The sequence below is a fragment of the Haliotis asinina genome, chromosome 3, assembly GCF_037392515.1.
Source record: "Haliotis asinina isolate JCU_RB_2024 chromosome 3, JCU_Hal_asi_v2, whole genome shotgun sequence".
NCBI lineage: Eukaryota > Metazoa > Mollusca > Gastropoda > Lepetellida > Haliotidae > Haliotis > Haliotis asinina.
The window spans coordinates 25,115,075-25,139,157 of record NC_090282.1 but is presented as its reverse complement, the minus strand read 5'-3'; the positions used below and the strand labels follow the sequence as shown (position 1 = coordinate 25,139,157).

At 37.0% G+C, this 24,083-nt stretch overlaps 2 protein-coding genes across 4 annotated transcripts in view; both read right to left on the bottom strand.

Moving 5' to 3' along the window:
* The window catches only part of LOC137277731 (uncharacterized), a 28,734-nt gene extending 14,365 nt beyond the window's left edge, over window positions 1-14,369 (bottom strand). Inside the window, exon 1 of one of the 2 annotated variants that reach the window (XM_067809626.1) lies at window positions 14,130-14,369. The gene's annotated coding sequence lies outside the window, so the exon portion shown is untranslated. The remainder of the gene's footprint in view (window positions 1-14,129) is intronic. The other variant, XM_067809625.1, reaches the window with a different exon arrangement.
* A 1,416-nt stretch (window positions 14,370-15,785) lies between these two features.
* Window positions 15,786-24,083, bottom strand: part of LOC137277721 (unconventional myosin-Ie-like) — a 48,891-nt gene continuing 40,593 nt past the window's right edge. Inside the window, exons 28-29 of one of the 2 annotated variants that reach the window (XM_067809612.1) lie at window positions 21,131-21,321; window positions 15,786-20,387 (exon numbers count right to left, since the gene is read on the bottom strand). In XM_067809612.1, the coding sequence (XP_067665713.1) occupies window positions 20,311-20,387; window positions 21,131-21,321 (268 nt within the window). In that variant the 3' untranslated portion in view covers window positions 15,786-20,310. The remainder of the gene's footprint in view (window positions 20,388-21,130; window positions 21,322-24,083) is intronic. The other variant, XM_067809611.1, reaches the window with a different exon arrangement.

Below are 24,083 nucleotides of genomic sequence, written 5' to 3'. Positions count from 1 at the left end.
CCTGATAGTGATATACAAACGTCAACATTGTTATACATATCTGACATTTTCATTGAGGTAAGATTATGAATGAAAAGACACATTGTAATTTCTATCTTGCTGCTTACACTTTGTTTCATACTTTTACATATGTGTTTTCACGTGATTCATGTCAGTATTTACATCTGCAGGCTTTGGAACTAGACAGGAGACAAGACTGGCATCTATTACGTTATAATGAAAGGGTGGTAACTGTGGTCTGTTTAACTTGGCAAACAGAGGCCTAATCGTGGCATAACACGTCAGCACTTATAGTGCTGGTTACACTTTCATTGTAAGAAAAACAAGTGCATATTTTCAAACATGGGTATTAAGCAGTTAAAAAAATCCATGCTGGTTCACATAAGAAAAAAGCGATTTTTTTCATGTACACTTCCCCTTTAAAAAGTACAGGTTTTCTGTGAACATTAGTATGAAGAAAAGTTGATAAAATCTCCTTGTGCACTCATATCAGTCATATTTAGTGTCATCATCCAAAGCATGAAAGACCCAGCTCAGGTTACATGTCAAAACTCTCTTCAAATCAGTGAGTGAATATGGTTGTCGTACAGACCCTGAAGCAAATATATCCAAGAAAACCAAAGCAAGTCAGGAAAATATGGCAAGTCTAGATTTCCTTAGCTTCTGAAAATGAAGAAAGTCTCAGGGCTTCATTTCATTATATTGTTGTTTTTTTTTCACTATGAACTTTTTTTCAGTAAAATGTGTTCATTTCAGAGACTAGTTGTTAGTCTATTCCGAGTAGCACAAACATTCTTTTCTAGACTGAGCATCTACTGTGTCTAAACTTGTCTAATTTCCCTCAATTAAGCACAATATATCACACATGTATGCCTCCTCAGCAAAGAGTAAAATGCCTTCATACCATCACAAATTGATAAAACTTGAATAAAATACCCCCAATCAACCCAGAATACTTACAGATTACATGCAGAAAACCATTAGGCTTGATAAGATTAATGAAATATTCATTTGGTAAAGCCATATCTTACCAGGTAGCACACAGATTACAATATTGTAGACGGCAAGGCTTGCCACCCCTGGCCAACTTAGAGCAACTAAATGCAAGTATATCGTCTGGATTAGGTGGGATTACAGGAATAAAGCTGGGGATTAACCCAACAACATTAGCTGGTCGTCAAACCAATATCATGACAGGCAAGGTGAAAAAGTCACTTATCAACCTCAAATAAACACATAGTTTGAAAAGCTTTTATACAATTCAATTTCTACACCTATGACTGTAAACACTCATAACTGGATTAACAACAACAAAAGGGATTCTGAGAATAATTACACATCATTATGCATAATTGTGACATTAATGAATAAGCAGGGAACTGACTTTGTAGAACAGGTTTCCGGTAGTCGCCAATGATAATAAGTTTTCTGGTTAATGTGCCAAAGGAACACCGAAAGTCATATATCAATCTTTGCCTTGTTGGTTTCGGACACAGTAAACAGCCATCCGTGACTAATAGCTTCACAAGGCAGAACCCCTGCCCCCTCCAGACATTAACATCACCATACTAACTTCAACAAACTGTTCAAGAAATACACAAATCTGTTATGGCAACACCCTGAGAAAACAATTTCTCCAGAAAGTTGCCTGCCATGTTGCACTCTTACCAGATTTACGCAAATGATTCTTTGCACAAAGGTATGCCTCAAATATAATGAAAACAGGTTTGTCAGGTCTGATATGAAAGATGAAAGCACAGGCACTTGAGAACTAAGCAGTGAAATGAACATCTGCGATGTTAGTACCATGATAAGTATCAGACAATAAAAGATAGCAAGTCTGTTACACAGTCTCTGAACCACATTATTTTCCCTTCTGTTTGTACCTATCGGTAATGCATGGGCAACATGTAGTCAGTCACAGTTGAGCTAGAACATGATTTCTGTCAGCATCAACCGGCCAACTTGAACTTAACTTAAACTCCTATACAGTGAGATAGCAATACAAGTAATTACATTACAGGTAATTTTATATACACATTACATGCACAAACATAACATTACACTTTTAAGACCTATAATGGATTTCCTGTGATGCATGTCAGTGAGGGTGAATGCTGCTCATGTTTATGTCTTAAAGTTTACAACAATTTAATTACAGTGATATACACAAACATAAACAAAATAATATATTATTCAATGTCTAATATCATCTGTATATCAGAGAGTAAATGTATATATAGGAACACACTATAAGTATAACTGCTACTGAATATAATGCAGGACTAGCTGATTAGCGTGATAACTTCATTTTTCAGGTAGCTTACATGTACATAATACCTTAGATTTTTCAACCAAATGCTCAAAAGTACCTGTTAAAAAAAAATCTATGCTTTACTGTGCTTTGCTGAGTCTTTGTTCATACATGGAATATGTGACGAAATTCAATTAACTGAACGAAGTTTCAAGTAGAAGGCAATGCACTCACGAGTCACAGCAGTAGTCTGCCTCATGTAAAAAGTTATAATCCTGGAGTTGAAATTCAAGTTAAAATTTCTTGAGGCCTTTCCGATCCTTTATTTAAGAGTTGGAACTGAACACCTCACAAAAACAACTGTTTGCAGTATATGTGGAGGCTAGCAACTGTCAAGTGCAACAACTGCGTGGTCCCAGCTACATGGCAAAGTTGAAGTGCTGACAAAACACCAGCCAACTCTGATAGCCATAGACTACTAGACCTGACTCAATAACTACAGTGAGGTGCCAAAATACCCATCGAGCTGTCAGAACATGTCCACACAAGGTGATGGCTTCATTTACGTGGTATTATCTTTGTCATGCGAAGCAAACTTAAACAGGGACACTGGGATCAAGTTGTGGAAGGGACAGCTAGATGTGACGTGATATGACCAATTCACAGATATGCGAGGCTGGAGTCTCAGTAGGCAAGATTGCTTACATAAAATAGTCTCATAATGCCCGGAGATAGAAGGCAGTGTCAACAATCACTATCAAACACGAGAGTGAGTTGGTAATTCCAGACTCAGTAATATGGGTTGTTGTGTATGTTGTTTAATGCCACATTCAGGAATATTCTAACTATATGGCGTCAGTCTGTAAAAAACTATGTCAGGACTAGACAATCCACTGATTTACAGCATGAGCATTGATCTGTGCAAAGGGGATATGATGACAGGTCAACAAAGCCAGCAAACCTGACCACTCAAACCTTGGTCACCTCTTACAAACGCATAGGTTGTCAGCAATAACCCACTCTGTTAGAAGTAGGAAGAAATGCTATCAAGTCACTGAACCATCTAATTTGTCAACTTTTAGGAACAGCATTGGGTGCTGGGGACATATTCTAACCTGGAATCACCTAAGGAACAATCTATGAAAGGCATCATGAAGTTTCTTCACACAATATCAAGTTCAATGGCACAGTGAAAGGTCTTTGAGCATGTAGAGTACTCAGAACTGACTTTTCACCTGCAAACATCTGATTCTACAACCAATGATATGTGATAGGTGCTATTTCTATAAAAGTTTCTGTCCAACAGCCCTCATTCTTTGTTAAAAAGAATCCTTAATCTCATTGGAAAATTAATAAATGTCAGCAATAAACATTGACCAACTGTGTTAGAAGTAAGGGGTGTCATAGGTACTTGAGTGTCTGGTGTTACAGTTCAAACTACAATAATCTAGGAACTCCTCAACCTTTCTTATTGAACAAGTTCAAAATGGTAATGAAACAGCCATCTTGACACATACACTTGCTTTAAAACACCAGTTCATAACCACAATAAAACTCAAGCCAGGCTGACATCCCACAAGCACAGAGTTCCAAGTACAGTATGTATTTGTGGACAATACACAACATAATTCACCGTTAATCTGGAGCTGCTTGCATACAGCCATGTATAAACTGTTTAGATTTAAAGTACAGAATAGGTTAACAATTTTCCACTGTATTTTTTTCAACTTGCGTAAATCTTTTTCTCTCCAAATCCTTACTTTATGATTAAATGACTAATTACAAAATTAATTACACAATTATATCGCTGTTGCGAGTTTCATACTTGGAGCAGCATAAAAGTTAAGGGATTAAATTCACTGAGCAATCAAAACATGTGTTAAGTGGGAGTTCAGTTTGACACCACATTTAGCAATAGTCCAGCAAAATGGTACGGGTGTGGAAATTATCCAGTCTGAATCAGACAATCCAGTGATCAACAGCATGAGCATCAACCACGCATTTTGGATACAATGACATATGTCATCCAAGTCAGCAAGCTCGACCCACCAATTCCGCTAGTGGCCTCTTACGACAAGCATGTGTTACTGAAGACCAATTCTAACCCAGAACCCGTAACCAAAGAAATCTATAAACACCCAATGAGGATTATGTCTCCTCTGTAGCTCAAAATGTCATCTGAAGCCACACTGTTGATAAAGGAACTTCACTAAAGCTATGACCACACTCTCCACCTCACAGAAGTGGACTAGGTATGTATACCCATGAAGTCAACAGACTATCTAATTTATAGACTCTCCAAGCCTATATCAGTCTCCACATATCACTGGGTTATCACAGCAGGGCAGGAAGGTCATGCCACTGTTTAGAACATGATGTATGTGATACTACTGCTGGCCCCTCTGTGCTAAACCTCAGCCATCTTTATGGCACCCCTATCATTCTTCACATAACTGTGTTCTCAGTTTTAATGAGTGAGTGAGACAGTCTCAGTGTCATCATGCAAGGTATGAAAGATCTAGCTTAAACGTCATTTCAAAACAATATTTGAGTGGGTGAGTATGGTTTTAGCAATATTCCAGCAGTATCACAGTGGGGACAACAGAAATGGACTTCACTCATTCTACCCACGTGGGGAATTGAACCCAGGCCTTCGGGATGATGAACAGCCACTTTAACCACTGAAGGTTTGATGAAACCAAGGACCATAATCCACACTTACAGACTCACACTGGTCAGCTAACATTTCAAATAGAAAATATTTAGTGAGCCACTATGCCTGAAACAACATAATTGTGATTATGAAATTGAAGGACATGAATGCATACACACAGAATAAATGGGCAAAGTTACCATGGTTATGCCAGATTCCCGCTGGTATACATCAACAAAACCTGTACTTTCAATCTAGGTCCACTTCAACGTCACCTCCAACCAAAAACGCTTTATCCAACATACATGTCAACATGAAATATCAAATGTAATATGGACAGAATTAACAGTAATTTTACAACAATCTGTTCTCAGTCTTATTAGCCAAAGAATGTTTGGGTGTTAACTCATGGCACAATACCTTCAGGTAGATTATCCTGCTATGAGATTAGGAATAGAAGGATTATCCTGATGAAGAAAGTAGAAGGTATGTTGTCCACATTAATCTCTTTATCAGAGTCCTGAAAGATTCAGGATTCAAAGTGTGACTCATAGTGCCAACCACAAATCTATCCAATACTTTGTTACTTTCAACATAAACAGGTCACTAAGCTTTTAACAACATCGAACTGAAAAAACCCAGATGTTACAGACTTTGTTAGGTTTAAAAAGCAATAAATAGACTGAAAGTGTGATCCATGACATTTTATAGGTTAAATAAGCTACTTGTTGTTGCATTAATATTCATACATATATTGCCAAAAACTGAAACAAGGCTTTCTAAATATATACAGTAATCATACAGTAGCACTAACTTCATGCAATCTTCAGTTTTTGCATTAACGAGTAAACATGTAAATACAGTTGCTAAGTCGTATATTTCTAAAAATGTTTAAAAATACTTTCAGGCATTGATGGACAGATTACAAGAATGAAATAAATAGTGTACAAGTTCTGATAAATGTGAAAGCTGCAGTGGCTGAGTGGGTCAGATTGCTGACTTTGTGCAATGGGCGTCAGGTGCCTGAATCTGTGAGTGAGGGTTTGAATCCCAGAAAGTACCTGAACCCCCAAAAGTACCAGAAATCTGTACTTCACTGAGAAAGTGTAATCTAAAATATAAAATATGTCACATCTGACCACCTTCTAAATGGCCTGGTGTATCCATGAAATAAACATATCAAAATATTGGAAGTAAGGATTATCTTAGACGAATGTCTTAAGAAGGAGGATTATAAGCCTGATTGATGAGACAAAATATTCACTCAAGATTGATCAATCTGACTGTATTGATTGAACTGCACTTGACACCCCTGAAGATTTTTCATTAGTTCTTCAAATATACCATGAATTGTGAACACACACCTAGTAACAAATAGCTGCAAATAGATACAGACAAACATTGGGATTGAGGCAATATCTTGGTGGTTCACAGCCAGTGCCAAGTTCGTTGTTTTAACACTTAGTGACATCTGAGCAACAGGCAGCAAAGAAGTGATTTAAAGCAATCTATAATTCTCTGGGCATGCAGAAGTCTTTGCTTGTGGCACATGTCTCAATTGTGAGCCTGTTGGCTTACACACACACCGGGCAACCAGCACTGGTTTTACAATCTAACAGTCCAAGATCTCAAGCAAGGTTGCTACAGACTACAAACTTCAAAAAGCAGTGCTGGGTTGGCAGGTTAATTGTTGCCATGCATCTAAATACTAAGGGTTGAAACACTGTCTTCAATATCAATCACCTTTTTAAAGTTTAGAATGACAATATGACAAACTATTCCTTATTTCCATGTTTAAACTCCTTTTTTCAACTCAGAACAGAAACTGTCCACAACAAGCTATCCCTTAACGCTATTCAATTCAACACTGACACCTTTGCATGTCTTCACACAGCCCCAAACTAGCCACATTTATCTGCCTGATTATATTTAGATGACTACAACAAGTGTATCTCCATTCAACATAACTCCACAGTTTCTGGTTACAAAACATACAATGTTTAACGTCAGGACATTGCCACTGGATACCCTGGAAAAAAATCATGCTGTTCTGTATTTTCCAATCCCCCAAATGAGCTAAAGCCATCAGTTCACCCCTTGACTGACATGTTTCAATAAGAAATACTCAATGTTTCGGGAGGTTCTTCTTTTTGTTGGAATCTAGAAGCTGGTGAGATGAACAACAAGCAGAGTTCTATGGATATACAAACAACTTCTATGATATATTACCAGCAATGTTTCAGTGTAGCACTGTTATCAAGCAAGTGATGATCAATTGATACCAGTGTTAAAAGCTACACCAAAACATTGCTCATAAAATATATCAAGGAAGTTGTATGTATATCCTTAGAATTCTACTTGTTCATCACACCAACGTCTAAATGCCAACTAAAGAAGGACAAGTTGTGTCTGAAAATGGAGAATGCACAACTGGCAGATTTACAGATCTCATATAGTGACATATACATGTATGTATGAAAGTGGCTTACGGCAAGTTCACAGTACTAGGCAATCAAAATACCTTGCCACCTTAAGTCATTAGAATGTTTGCGTTTTTGCAATTTTCCAGTGCAGCTCTATCAAAGACTTAAAACATAAGTTATTATAAGTAAAGGGTAGATCCCTCCACAAACAGAACCTGAACCACACTGTTTCAGTTTATACATGAATGTTACATAACTTATCATTATTAGTAAACTACTAACCTGCCCTCTGTCTGGCATAACTTGATAACAGATGACAATTCTTTGATTCAAGTGTCATCAAAGTATGAATCATTGCAGAAAACAAAAAAACCCACTCATCATGACAAGACCAGACAATAGACACATCATGTCAAAAAATAAATGAAAGAAAAAATTCATGATAGCCCATGATGAACTTTGACATAATGCTGATCATGAATGAAGACATTTCAAAGTAAGATCATTTTCCTGATAAACATGCCAACAGACCTATTTACTTGCTTCAGGGGTTGTATTATCCTTTACTGAAACCCTGTCAAGGGTCCTCCTCATGTATGCGACAGAAGAATACAAGAGATTTTAGTCTAAAGTTATCATGCTACACTATAATGATTAATACGTCATTATCTGTGATCCAAGGTGACTCCTGGATAGGTTCCACATGAGTGAGTGTCTGATGGTGAAACATTACCCCTAATGAGTATTCTGAGTCAGGGATCTTGTAGGAGCCACAAGCGTCTCATGTGAAACATTGTCAGGGTTAGTCAGGTATTGTAGAAGTATTTAATCCTCCCTGGATCACATCATAATCTATCCAGAAATGGGACACTAATTATGCACATTAATCATGTTTAAAGGTACAAACATAAAACCACAACATCCAGAATATTGTGTTTAGATAGCCATTGCATGACTAGCTAATATGTTAGTAGTGACTAGCAAATATGTTAGAATTCGAGAAAAGTTTTAATTCTTGAATTCCTCTCCAATGTTTTCATGTCAAGCACTGCTGCCTACTCAAATCTTCCTGAAAATGGCCACCTGGCACTGAAAAATTTCAAAGTAATCACTTAAAGTCAAAGATGCATCACTGTTGTTTTTCTGGTATCTTTTCTGCTTGTGTATTTCTGGCTTGTGATGTTGGTGGTTGTGCCATGAGTACTTGATGTATACGTGGACAACAAATGATAATTTTCTGGTTCAAGTCTCATCACAGTGTCCATTATTTCAGAAAAGAAAAAAACAATCATCATGATTAGATCAGACAATAGACAACTCATGTCCAAAAAGGAAATGAAAGAAAAGCCTTATGATATTCTTTCATGAACTGTAGAGACCACCACCATGGTATAGTGGTTACAGCATCTGCCTGGAGATCAGAAAGTTGCAGATTTGATTCACGACTGTATCATACCAAAAGATGTTAAATTATGGTACTTGTTGGTTAATGCCTGGTGCTCAACATCAATGGGTACAACAAGGACATGAAGGTAGTATACGTGTCTGAGTGGGGTATTCATGTTTATAACTGCGACATGATATCTCAGTGAGCTAGCAGTTAAAATCAGCCCAAGTCTGGGCTAGGACAAGCAGCCACACATACACACACATGCATATTGTCATGCTTCTCAAGTATGACGTAGAAAATCATTACAACCAAACAACTTTAGCATCAAGCTGATCATAAATGAAGACAAGTTGAACTAAGATCAATGAGTGTCTGTGTGTGTGCATGAGTGCATCAGTCTGTATGTGGGAGGGAGACATCGAGACATAAATCATTCAACAGATGACAGGAACAGAATATATACAAAATATCCCTTTGTTTTTAACCCAAACCACTGTAACCAAAATATGCTAGGAGGCCTTTATGAGTGGCTATATTTTAAATATATTTTGAACAATAGCTATCTAACAGTGTGTCAATGCCTGAGGAGCGCCCCATGGAGGTCATATCACAGGTATGGTCTCTGCAAACCTTAATCAAAACACAGCCATCAATTAATAATGTATGCCACTCCATATCAGAACATGCAATCTCCTGCATGAATGCATACTCTTATGAATATTTGCCCTGTATACATATGTAATGGCATACACAATCGTCACAACAAAATATGTGTGGTTGATATCGTCAATGGATGAGACACCAACATGGGTGGGCAGCCACCATCTGTACCCTTTTTTTTTAGTGGGAAGAATTCATTAGAAATATATACTATCTAAAATGAAATAAACAGTCCTGGCTACCAACTCAGACCATAGCAACTGATCGAGACAGACAAGTGATAATTGTTAATAATTCTTCCTATGGGTGATATTTCTCATTGCTGATTTATTTAGCCGACAGTAAGCAAAAACATATGAAAATTTTTGCACTTATTGAAAATTGATAAAGTAACTAACACAAAACTCCAAAGTTAGTGTAGACTAATAACTAATAACATCTCTGCAATGAACATATTTTACTGAAAAAAATTCACAGTTAAAAAATCATAACATAATGAAACAGAGCCTTTAAGACTTTCATCATTTCCTGAAGCTAAGGGGAATCTAGAGTTGCCACAGTTTCTAGACTTGCATAGGCTTTCTTGTATATTTGCTTCAGGGTCTGTACGACAGACTAAAGTTTGTGTATTGGAGGTGTACATTAAAACTTTTTTTCCACACAACAGCTAGTGATAAGATGTTATTGATGGCAGACTTTTCATAATTGATACCGACTTTTCCTATTGATGACATTTCTCATCATTACCATTAGATACATGATGACACTAAAATGCTGACTGTAACGGTCAGTTTACAGCAATCATGATGGATTGAACATGTTGATTACCATGTGTGTGTACTTTCATACAATAATTTTTTCTCTATGTCAATCACTTGTACATGTCAAAAAGTAAGATGTGATCAATGTCGTCAGTTATACAGGAATAAAAAACCACTGTTAGCAATGAAGACAAAGGTTTCATATTATTGATGTAACTTTGTAATTCCTCACATGAAACATTTCCAAACCGAGAAAGACCGAGTCATCAGCTGGCAAAGTAATAGAATTACATGGTAACCCTGAAACAATCACATTCAAAGATTAGGTGGCTGCTAAAGGAGAGGGATTTACGGCTAACACCCCACACCAAGGCAGATAATCTGACTTAATCCACACTGTCTAAGATGGGCATTCCACATGCTAGCAAATCATCACGCCTGCTCATTACTTCACTGACATGTGTTCACGCCTACCTGTATCTCCAATAATACGACACTGCTGCAGCGTAATACATTGCATGTTCAGCAAGTTTCAAACGTTAATGTTAGATGATCTTCAAATGAAGTGGATTTGGAAATACATGCACCTTCACTCATAGTTGACTCATAGTCATAGTTGAGCAAAATTCTATTTCAAGTATTCTTAATTTAAATGAACTGTAAAAAATTTCCAGTACTGCTGAATAATTTTTATGATGCTTTTTCACTGCAGAATCAGGGGTAAATGTGAGCCAATCTATCAGTCCTTCCTGGATTCCGCTGTTGCAGAAAAATCGCGGAATTTACCTTTCCATGCAGAAAAAACTCTGGTCTGCAGAAAACACATTTTCTTGCACAATCCGGGCAGAATTTGCCATTTTTCTGCCGCAGAATTTGCTTATTTTAAAAACTGAATGAAAACTGACAGACAGCCATAACGAAAAATAGGATTAATGTCAGAAGTAGGATCGGTTACACATAAAATAAACTGACATTGTGACAACATTATTGTGACAACATTTTCAAAGTAATTAAGAGTAAAGATACTTTATTAATAAAGCAAGTTTTAGGCATGCTTCAAATAAAATTAGATGAATTTGCCACTGCAATTACGATTTCAAAATCGATCATTTTGAAAATAGAAATTATTTCAGATTTCGTTAAAATATAAAACTGTTATTTGCATGAAACCGGAAGTTGTTTGTCTGCATCAAAGTTACGAATTAGAGGAGAGAAATAACTTTCAGCAAGTGCTTGATTCTCAAACACAGAAAAAGGAGTCGGTGCTTTGCCATCAATCTTACTCAAGATGTGATGTGCACTGTCAACTTAACTTTATACCTATGTTTGAGAATTACACGATGAAGGTCTGTATAATGTTTTTGCTGTTTTTTCTAAATGATTTAACTGCAGAATGTTTGCAGAATATTGGAAAATGGGGTGCAGAATTTGCTTAAATTTGCTGCAGAATTCTTATAAATTTGCCACGGAATCCAGGAGGGACTGATCTATACTGGCTAGCGACCTGTTACTGCCGCGTACCAATTATCACCAACACCTGGCTGTAGCGTTTGCGCAGACAGCTTTACTTGTACTTCCATAGTATTTCACATACTGACACATCCAAAAAACAATGGGTTACAAGAGGTAAAATTACTGTGAGTATTTTACGTTGTAGACGTTACAAATATGAATCCCTCGGAAGACGAGACCCAAACATGTTGGCGGGGGGTGTCACGTGACCATTAGTGTGTTGACATGAAATTTCATAAATGATGAGAGTTGAATGAAAGCCATCCTGGCTGTGTTGTGAATCTATAATCTCCGACTTAAAGGGGCACTGATGCGGAGCGAATAATGTTTCTCGCCAACAGTCTAATTACGAAACCAAATTGCAAATTGGTCAGCGCCCGCTCCTTCGACCGTGACGGATAAAGGAACTGGGCTCTTGTCAATATTAGCAGAATTTCTTCACCTAAACAGTCAGGAGGCCGGATGCCCATCATATGCCATTATTTAAAAATATCCATGGTATTCCTTGTCTGATCATAACAAAATACCCCAGCAGTGTAGGTTTTTTCGGATGCTTGGTTGGTATAGTTACTGATCCAATATGATCCTATTTCTGTGATTTTAACCTCGATATTTAATCATGTTACATGAAAATATGATGTCTACCGGCACGTAGCAAGCCATTTGTTTCAGTCCGAAACATTGCAAATTTTGGTAGCTATGGTAGCTACAATGGTTTATTATTTATGCTAATAAAAACACACAGTTGATTTATTTGAATTCATAAAGAAAAAAACGATGACTTTGCCTTTGGTAGAGAAATCTGAACATTTTCTTACGTAAAAAAACCCATTATTTCAGCTATTTACCCAAGTACACAGCAAATGCCTGTATGTATTCCTTATGTAACGAAATTCCGTTGGTATCTCAAAACAGTTTCGGCCCATAAGTGTTTTCAGGCTGCATGCGACACAGAGATTACATCTTCCTTGCTGTAACTGGCGTTTGATGGTGTAAACCTACACGTGTTATTTGTCATCATTCTCTGGATGGTCAATTAATGAATTTATAACAGGTTTAATTAGTAGTAACACCACTCAGGTTACTCAACAGAGGTTCCCATTTGGCATTTCTCCTGTCTGGAGTAAATACTCAACATTATTAATTAAGGTCTGTAATGGCAAATGTATTGTATGTTATGTAATATGTGCATGTAAGTGATGCAAGAGGGTTTATCAGCTGAGTTACAAAAACAAACAGCGATCAAAGGATTAACCGATAACACACTGATTGATTAATTACTGTTATCTTCTAGCGGATTTGTCAAAAGGAAGTATGTGTAGATGACTACACCCTGTCGTAAAGTGTGAGTGTAAAAACAACATCCTCCCTTCACGCGTAAGACACGCGACACAGAGCAGGATTATTTACCAGCTGCAGATGAATGGAATACGATTACTTTTACGTGGATATTGATGGATACATTCCTGAACAAGGTAGTAGCCTGACATCGTTGCTATACAATTAGTCTGTTTTACATTCATTATTTGCATTTTGTTTTAATTTATTTGTTGTAGCATTCAGCAGAATCTGTATGACAGAAAACACACACTAGATCGCGTATGTGTGTGAAATAGGATCCACATTGGCAATCTATGCAATGTATAAATGTTGCTGTTATGTTAGAAATTTACTATGAGTATAAGCAGATCGTGTGTTCTTTTATTAATTTTCAGAATCATACAAATATGACAATAAACTAATTAGGGTTATGACACAAAATATAGAGACGTACATTGGCTTCGTTATTTTTCCGTCCGAATAGTTTTTTACCATTTCTACCACTGGCAGATGATTAACCTTCAAAGTGTTTCATTTGTTTTCATAATACATTTGTTATGAAGTAAAAATGACTTCACCTAAGTTGATGTGTCTATAATTAAACTATCAGTTGCACTTACGGAATGCGCAGTAGAGGTCACGAACCAGTCACGAATTCTGGGATATCATCCGGGTACTCACGGGAGAAAAACAATAACAAAAGTTTACACCAGTCCACGGAAATTGCTCCGCATCAGTGCCCCTTTAAAAACCGCTTAAAATGGCGATAACTGGTCGCTAGCCAGTATAGTTTTACTCACAGGTCAGTTCGCCTTTAATTTAGTGTAAGTGTCATATGTTTTCTATATTTTTAGTGGGTAATTGTTTATGCTTAAAGGAACACACTCAGTGTCCCTTACACTATGTGCTACTCTGAACTTGCAGACGCTGACAGTGTCACTGTTCCTCAGATTGATTAAATGTCACAAATATTGTTGATATCTCTCCGACATTGGTGTATAGCTACTGTAAATTCGTGCAAAATCACACCGCCTATCCAGTGTACAGAATAGGCCACATACATACGAGTGGATGTGCATAAAATACCTTTAAAGACATGTTTGACCGGTCAGTGACACTGAAGTAGGACGTAGAAGAATAAAATGTGTTTGCTTACATGTCAAAACACGCGTTTCCAAAAGCATCTTGACTTTTGTTCGTTAGCTCCGTTGTGTGGGACGAAAACGTCATGTCCCATCATTCCAAAGGGTCCGTATTTGTATCTGTTTTCAGGTGTTTTAAACCCAACAGTTCACAATTATGTAATTACGTCCCTCTTCCTTACTTTCCATTCACTGTCAACACATATTTCACATTGTCAACACAAAACGGATATTCAAACATAGCGCACTTCCTTGTGCGCATGTCACCTGGTACCGGAAGTACCATGTGCTCGTTTCCAATGTAAACAATCGTTGACTCGTTTCCATCCATAGCAGTCTTTCCAAGCTATGAGCAGGGAGACCATGTAACAGACAGTTGTCACTTGCTATGAGTGTAACCATCCGAGTTAGAGACAGTCGAAATTCATATTAAGGGAAATTAAAGAGAAAAGTGCGACACCACTTTTATGAAAGAACAGTAGTCCAGCATATAACTAGACGACTTCGCACTATACCAAGGTGTGCTCGATGTAGGCCTTGGCTGGAATACGAGTTTATTCATATGATCTAAAAAGAACAGTAGTCGGGAGCCGCGATGCGGTCCAGTCAAGACCGTATAGGACCGCATCGCAGCTCACGGCAAGAAAGAACACATGCTCTGCATTTGCCCTTAGCTTCCGGTTCAAAAGTTAGTGAGATCTACGCTTTGCGCCATATGTGACTTGGCTTATTCTTAGATCAAGGTGTCATTCACGAATTTACATTTGTTCACGTTACAACTACAAATGTTTCAATCCGACCCACCCCAAGCTTAGATTTTTTACTGTACCAGGGTGATCTAATTCCAGGGACGATTATTTGGTAATCTGCACGTTGATACATGACTTGCAGATTTTGTATTTATGTCCCAAAAGAGTTCCACCCGTACCCCCATCTTTCTACAAAGAATATTTCCACCTTCTTGAGGGTAATATTCCAACACTGAAATAAGTAATAAGTTCATTGATTGATTTTTTTTAAATACCTAGGTGTTCTGTTTTATTGAATGTTTATTTGTATATATAGAGTGAGGTATGCTTGCTTGTCAGTCTGTAATTTTGGCTTTTGTTTGTGGGGTGGTACGGGTACGCTCAGAAGTCCTATGTTATGTTGTAATGGTTTAGCTATTTGCTCATGTTGTCAGCAACTAAACTGTCTTGCTCATGTTCAGTTTAGCCTATTCTTAAGAATAACACAAATTATACTGTTCACCACTGGTGATACTTACATTCTAGCTGAACCAAAAATAGTGCTTAATTTTCACTGACCCATGTTTCCTGATCAATAATGTGTTTCTTTGCCCTGATGTTTATATTGCCCATATTGTCAATCAGTTGTCCGGACAAGATTAAGCTGTGAGACACATGCCATCCTTCTGACAGGAGGTACCACTTACTATATATTTCTCAGAAAGTTTGGCCTTTATTTTTTGTTCAGAATCTTTTTTTTTCTGCGACATATTCACGAAGTTAAAATATGGAAACCAAAAAATTTTGTAATGTTCTGTATTTCTGGTTACTAGCTTTCCATTTCGCATGCTTACTTGTCTTCAGTGTACAAGATGTTCACGACTCATCTTTACCATGACACAGAATGGCAAATCCATTTGAACAGAAAACACAAACGAAACCTTTTCTATTGATGTTTATAGAAAATGGGAATGCATAATGAAGATAATATAGAATGATATCAAAATAGGATTAACAGGTGTACATAGTTTAAACAGTCCAAGCCAAGCATATACACATATGTATAAAGAACTGAAGCTATAATATACAACATGAAAGAGGTCATGGTGAGTAACAATAATAATGCTTACATAATGTCATGATGAGTAATATCACATCCAGTGTTCTATACACACCATGAACACATGGAACACCAATCACTCATCAATATAGAACTTACATTTTGCATAACTCTTCTTTATAGTTCTGTCTACAGGATTTACTATCACCAAGATATTTTCTGTGATTTTAGCCATTGTCATTTATATGTACTTGTCACTTGATAAACCAATATTCAGATGGGCATAAATTCAATATTAACTCAAGAATCTATTATCATTGAAATCATGACTGGCTAGTACACTAGTGAGCAAATTATACCAAGGAAATCCCATCTAAAAACAATACAATCCAATCTAAAACAAAAGAAGTGAAGCAATTATTCAACAAATTCTGCTAACAAAAAGAAAGAAATGCATCACCTGCAGACACACAATTGTGTCTTGTGGCATGTCACACCCACTGCTAACACACACATTCTGAATTTTTCCTGTAATGTTAACAAAAAATAACTTAACTGCACAACAGTTGTTTACAGGAGAGTAATACCCATTTTATCCTAAGGGATAACCAAGTCTAAAATGAGACTTCTCTGTATAAGATATCAAGGTTTTTGACAAACCTGTTATAAATATATATTTTAAGATGAGGTAAAAATAATTATCATAACCCTGTAAAAGATATTTCAAGCACCTAATGAGAATGTACCCAACATTCATAACTGGGTAACTGAGACCTATATTGTTATGGGACAGCTTGTCTATAAACACTAAAACACTGATTAGTCATTAGCACTATATGTTATCAATGGACAAGTGACTTTTCATTTTTTTTGCAAAACAGTCTCCAATAGTGATACAAGTTCTTAAACAAGTCACAATGTCAGCTTAAACAACACCTCTTCAACCATTACTTTGAAGAGAGGCATATATAATAATGACTTGGTTTACATGGTTTAACTTGATATACCAAACAAGAGAATAAGTTTACACTAAATCAGTCCCACTACACATTCTGTAACGGTCACAATGAAGTAAATTGTAAAAGTTGGTTCAATTATCATCTCAGATCTATACAGAAATAAGTATTTGCATGGCAACCCTGTTGTTGTATTGGGATTCCATTTTATCGCAGAACATTACAAAACACAAAATGTAAAAAAAATAACATCCTGTTACCATCCTACATTTACAGTATTCAATCAGTACATGGGAATAAGTATTAAGATATACTATAAACATTCCCTGGGCTTTTGGAAAGACAATTTATACAGCTTGATCATAACAATAAGGCAATAAAACACATATATACAGAGAAAGGTTTATACATATGAAATATTCACTTATAAGAATCATATATTTTATACAAAATATACTTATATTTTCTAACAATAAACATCATACACAGTTTATAGGAAACAAAATATCATTTACAGACACAAATTATTGCTGTTATTTCTGATGCTAAGTGCATCAGACGAGGCATACAGGGAAACCTGCACAGAATCAGCTGTTTATTATTATTTGCTTGGTAGATCATATTTCTGCTTTTAACATGAATGAATACAGACAAGCGCATGTTTGTGTAGGAGTAATACGCGAGGACACCATGGTGGAGAGAAGTATGTAGCTGAGATTGTACATGCATTGAACACAAGACTAATTCATGTCACTATGACAAGAAACATATTTCAGAATCTGTGTGATTGTCTCCCTTTGTTGATGCCCACTGAAAATGGTTAATCACTTAAGATCACAAGATAATCGTGATTCTGCCACACAACAAAACAATTACATTGTACAGTAACAAGTAGTGTTCCATGTTTATGAATATCCATACATATCAAATATTAATGTTCTAGAAATGTTTACCAATATTAAAATTAGCATGGTTTGGTGAGAAGGCAGAATGTTTCAATATTAACATTGGATTTATCAGTCCAATTTATGTTTAGCACATAGCTGATATTTTCAGAATTAAGGCATTTTGTTATTACCAAATATATTGATATATCTTGATTGTTTTGAGTTGACGTATTGACACTTAACTTGTCACTCAATGACCCCTATATATTAAAGTGAACCAAAACCTCACTACACTTAAAACACTTTGGATTTAACACTGGAAGGGACAGTCAACATATTCAGAATTTTACATTACATGCAAACATTCACTATTGCTCTCATTAAAATATTGTCCAAAAATATGTTCAAACACATTTCAATGTACACCATGTTCAGAGTTGTATGGGCGGAACAGACTTTTCTTGTATAAAAAAATATCTGAAATAGGATATTCAACATTTTTAGTGTGCAAAACAAAATATACTGAACATGACCCATCTAACATTTCAAGGCACAAAAATATGGATGGAAACATTAAGAATATAGAAGTAATTTTCTGTAAATGATCGTAAATATGCAACATTTCAATCGAAATATAACATATATATTCAACACACATACATCAGACAGATCTATACCATCACACAGCATCTTACAACAAATACAGCTACAAGTTATCTCCTTCCTATCCATAAGTTTTGACTTGGTCAAAGAGATCAGTTAGAGTGGCTTCCCTTGATCTGACCTTGACCTGAGATGGTCTGAAGGGATTTGACAGGCTTTTGACTTCTGGTCCTATCTATGTGACTTCTTGCCAATTTATGTTCATATCATCTGGTGGGAATATCATCTCTTACATGGGTATTGGATAATATTTGTATCATCTATGTAATACTTTGGGGAACAATTCTGTTATCAACCTTCAAGAAATTAATATTGAGATCACATGAGTTTCATCATACTCAGATATCACACACAAACATTTTTTGAACATATGAATGAATAAAATCTAGTCATACAGTACCTCTACATTCAAAACAAACAAATCTAAATCATACATTCTTCCTGCATGTACTAAATCCAGCATGCAGTTATTAGTGCCTACCAGACTTGAAATCAACAGACACTTCTAGTTGTTGAAGATGCAAGTTCATGACTATGCTAGTCCATGTCAACGTCTAGTACAAACGTTAAAAGCAGTAGTTGTTTTCCAAATGGTCCAAAAAACAATCCAAGCTAACACAGTCTACCCAATGTTGTTCTATATCACTGTTCTACAAGGCAGAACATACATTTCTCAGAGAAACATTTAGCATTTCATGTTAATACCCTTATCATTATGGGACTAGGTACATATCAAGCAAGGTTACTGTGGTTGATCCTGAGCTGGAGACAACTTTCTACAAGACAAAACCCCATCAGCCTGCAGACTAAATCATACTATTACCTTTAACATAATACTGTTCATTATCACCAGATTCTGGACATCTATCAAACAAAGGACATGGTATGGCATAGCTGATAGATCATCACTAAGTCAGGGATGGCAACAACAGCAATAGGAAAATCTATTTTCAGCTGAAAATAATGTGTCATTGAATGGGGGCTTCAGAATGATCAATTCTGAAATAAAATTGGTGGAAATTTGTGGATCAGTGAAACCTTGATTTCCCTACTAAGTGCTCTCATTAACAGACAAGCCCAAAGAGTTGTTTTTGTGACAGTGGTCTGGATCAGAGACATTTTTACTGGTAAGTTATTACCATATCAAAATAAATATTTATAATCATACGAGGTCTTCAGTCCACAGTCAGGGCTTGACCCAGATCCTGCATCTCATCGTAACAGATCTCACCGAGTGTTTTTAAGATTTTCTCATATGGTGGGAGGCAATGGAGATTTCTCATATGTTCTCACAATGACTAGACCTGTTACAATTTCACAAATCTTTCCTGTCTAACAAAGGCATTGAGCATTCAGTGTGGACTAACTTTGAAGGGGAATCAAACCAGCGCTACTGACAAGGATAGCTTGCACACTCTCATGTGAACTAACTTCCCTAGGCAGTACCAGCATACACTTTCAATCCTACAGAGCTTGTTACAACATGGTGATGTAACATGTTAAAATATGGGGATGTAATACGAACAAACAGGCTCCACATGTTTTTATTAGTAAAAGAATGAATACCTCAAACCCTACTCAGAAGCAAAACACATGCACACTGTTTATGAGTCAAAGAAATTCACATTGTGAACCATAGCTTACATCTATCAAGTTGCAATCTGTTGCAATTCTTTTACAATAGCTAAAGATAAATTAATTGTAGCAGTGTACATTGGAGAAAATCTTGTGGTTTGATGCACCCCTTGATAGGTCATAAACCACTGTTATGTTCAGTCAGAATATCACATGGTGTCACATCAGGTCTGTATAGGGTATTTCTCCAGCTGTTGTCTAGTGGTAAAGGGACCTGTCCATCTGTCTGTTCTGAGCAGTGAATGAATCTGTCTGTGGATGTGTAGTTACAGCTTCTCTACATAGTTGGCAGGGAACAGGCCATCCTTCCCCCTCAGTTTGCCATGCCACCAGCCAGCTGGGTCTGAAAGACAAGATGGAGTCTGTCAACACATCTCGTCAACTGATGGTTGCCATATTGTCATGCTTCAACAACACACAGATGCAGGATTGAAATATGTACATGTTAGCATCAATGGGGAAACTCTGTCAGTAGTGTTACTGCCTAGTCAGGAAGAGGAACTGAAGCCTAAGGTTAGTAAGCCTATTGACTGAGTCAGTAAGCCTACTGAGTCAGTAAGCCTATTGACTGAGTCAGTAAGCCTACTGAGTCAGTAAGCCGACTGAGTCAGTAAGCCTACTGAGTCAGTAAGCCAATTGACTGAGTCAGTAAGCCTATTAACTGAGTCAGTAAGTAAGCCTATTGACTGAGTCAGTAAGCCTACTAACTGAGTCAGTAAGCCTATTGACTGAGTCAGTAAGCCTATTGACAGTCAGTAAGCCTACTGAGTCAGTAAGCCTATTGACTGAGTCAGTAAGCCTATTGACTGAGTCAGTAAGCCTATTGACTGAGTCAGTAAGCCTTATGCCTGAAATTTATAGTAGGCAGTTGCATTATTCCCCTATACGTAAAACAATAAGAATGCAAATTAAAAAGTTGAAATTTTGTCTCAGCTCACATACACAGAAGAGTAAATGGACTGATTACATATTCACATTACTTGAAAACTCTAAGACAGTTCAGGACTGATTCGAGCACTCTCTGAACACACCTCAGGACCACCTCTGTAAACAAGATACTATTTCAAAAGTGTCTAGAATTGTTACCTTCTTTGACTATTTCTATGATATCTCCCTCGTTGAAGCTGAGTTCATCTGTGTCCTGAGCATCATAGGCATACAAACACTTGCACTGAGGCAGTGCGGGTTTGGGCTTCACGTTCGGCTTTGGGCGTGGGCGGCCTCCACCAGGGTTGGGCTTGTTGGTTTTACTCTTGCGTTGATTGTTACGTAATATCCTGTAATATGAGATACATTTGTAAACACCCACTTGAGCTGAGAATGGAAGTTTAAGTGCACACAAATCTAGTGACCAGGGTAAAAACAAGATCTATTACGGTTTAAGCACTTCTGAGCAGTCATGAACTGGAAAGTGAGCGATATGAACTCAAAATTGATACTAACATAATAATGTGTAAAATATGCAAGATGTATAAAAGAGGGGCTCAAATCTGCTTTGACATCATTCTCTACATTCAGAAATATTTCAGCTATATGCTCGCAACTTGTATAGTATTACAAGCTAATATGTTTTCAGCTTATAAATTATCAAATCGGGACCAAACAATCCAGTCATTGATATCAGGTTTAATTTTCCATGCCTCTGGAGAATGTGGGCATGCAATTAACCTTGCCAACATGTAGATTGTATGATTAATTAAGTAGCATGAGTTGGTTGGGACCAGTTCTAACCTAGATTCTTTATGGGTTCAGTATACTGTTATGACAGACAGGCAGTAGGGTGCAGGGCACATTTTAAGCCACAGGTGCTATTACATGGAAGTATACAGGTAAAACATCGCAGACCATCTTCTGCACAGCAGAGCAAACAAGAGCTATCAGAAGATGACATGTAGCCCTGGCCCCCACTCATTTGAAAGGGCAAATGTCTTTTGAGAAACGAAGCCCATCTGCTCATTTTGAGACTAAGTCCAAATTGTTTCCATGGAAACCAGGAAAAATAAATATGCCAAACTCTATAAATAGCTAAAGGCATGACTTTGTAGTCTGCCTCAAATATCTGCCAAGTTTTGCAGAAAAACATTCAGCATTTTTTGAGTTCTGCTTCGGAAACAAAGCCCATCCATCCATTTTGAGACCAAGTCCGAAACGTTTCCATGGAACCCAGAGAAAATAATAAATCACAAAGACCTTTAATACCAAAAGGCACCACTTTGGGCTGTGCCACACATATCTACCAAGTTTTACTGACAGATATTAGAAGTTTTTGAGTTCTGCTCCGGAAACGAAACACACCTTTCACTTTTGAGACTACGTCCAAAACATTACCATGGAAAGTGAGAAAATAAGAAATCACAAAACCCTGTAAATAGCAAAAGGCACCACTTTAGGTTCTGACTGATATATCTAGCAAGTTTTGCAGAAAAATATTGAATGTTTTTTTAGTTCTGCTCTGGAAAGGAAGCCTACCCCACCAGTAGACTAACACCAAACTTTTCCATGGAAAACCTCTGTAAATAGCAAAAGGCACAACTATAGGTTGAGATTATTATATCTATCAAGTTTGGTCCGAAAATATTGAACTGATTCTGAGTTACGCTCCAGAAACAAAATGATTACGGACGGATGGACAGACAGACGGACAGACAGACAGGGCGCCGACTATATCCCCACGCATTACATGCCGAGGGGATAAAAAACTCTGAAGATGTAACTCAGAGATACACATGGAAGTGAAAGATCATTTCCACACTGCTTCATATCTATGCTTTATTACCTACGAGGGTGAAAATATCAGGGTTCATATATGCCCTAAAGAAAAATCCCACTTTGTCATGGTGACATGACATCATGAACAATGCTATGACATCACTTTTCTTCTATGATGTTGCCTTCTACATACATCGACAATAGGTAGCCAGGTCTTTTCAAAAGTAGATTTGGGTTTATTTTCCTCCATCTGACAACTTCAGTAATAAACATGATATTATATTTGTGTCCATATCATACTATGTTTATGACACTCGTGCATAAATATTGGTATATATGTCGCTCTCGCTTGGGAAATACTAACATTTAGGAACTTGTGTCATAAACATAATATGACATGGGCACCCGTATAATATCCTCTATTTTAATATAATTGTCAACTAAATTCTCAGTCTACATTGAACATTGTGCTAGTAACAAGAACATGTGCAATGTTGAAACGACACAAGTGACCTGAAACAAGAGACAGTTACAATGAGTTAGTGGTGTACACACACAACAATGATCAGGTTGAGATGAATGAGAGTACTGCTGAGACCACTTTCTCTAAACATAACAGCCTTGATGGAAATATAACACTCCCTTGAGAGGACGACACATCCAACCCACCACTATTTGGTTCAAACTTTGGTCTAATGCCACTTTATGCAATACTAGTCTTTCCATAATGTATCATAACATATAACATGTAATCTTAAGCAGGATAATCAGATGAAATGTTTACCACTTTTGTTACATATCCAATATACATATGTATGGTGTTGATAAATTCGGAAACAAGACCAAGACCATCTGGGACCTGAACTCATGTATCACAGGCTCCTGACATGCCGGACGGACACAACTACACATAACAAATTGAGGTGCCTTCGACAACAGGGCTACCTGTGCCCTTCAATCTTATATTGATGTTGCATACATGGATGTTTCTTATGGTGCAGCCTAGCTATATTTCAATGTCCTGTAAGCATTACTGAGTGATAATAATGTAACACAGTAACACAATGAATCAGATAATAAGTCATGGAATCCTCGTGGGAAACATGCATGGGGTACAGGGGACGTATTCTGCTTGGGAATCCTTCACAAGGGAAGAGAGCATGGATACTGGGGCATGTACTGCCAGGACTCCATAACAGGGTAAACATGATGTATGCTATTGCATCTATACATGGTATTCTGAAATGTGGATATGTTTGAAGCATACTATGGTCAACAGTATTGTGTCTTGAAGGTCACATGCAACCAAAAAATCAGTCATAATTAAAAC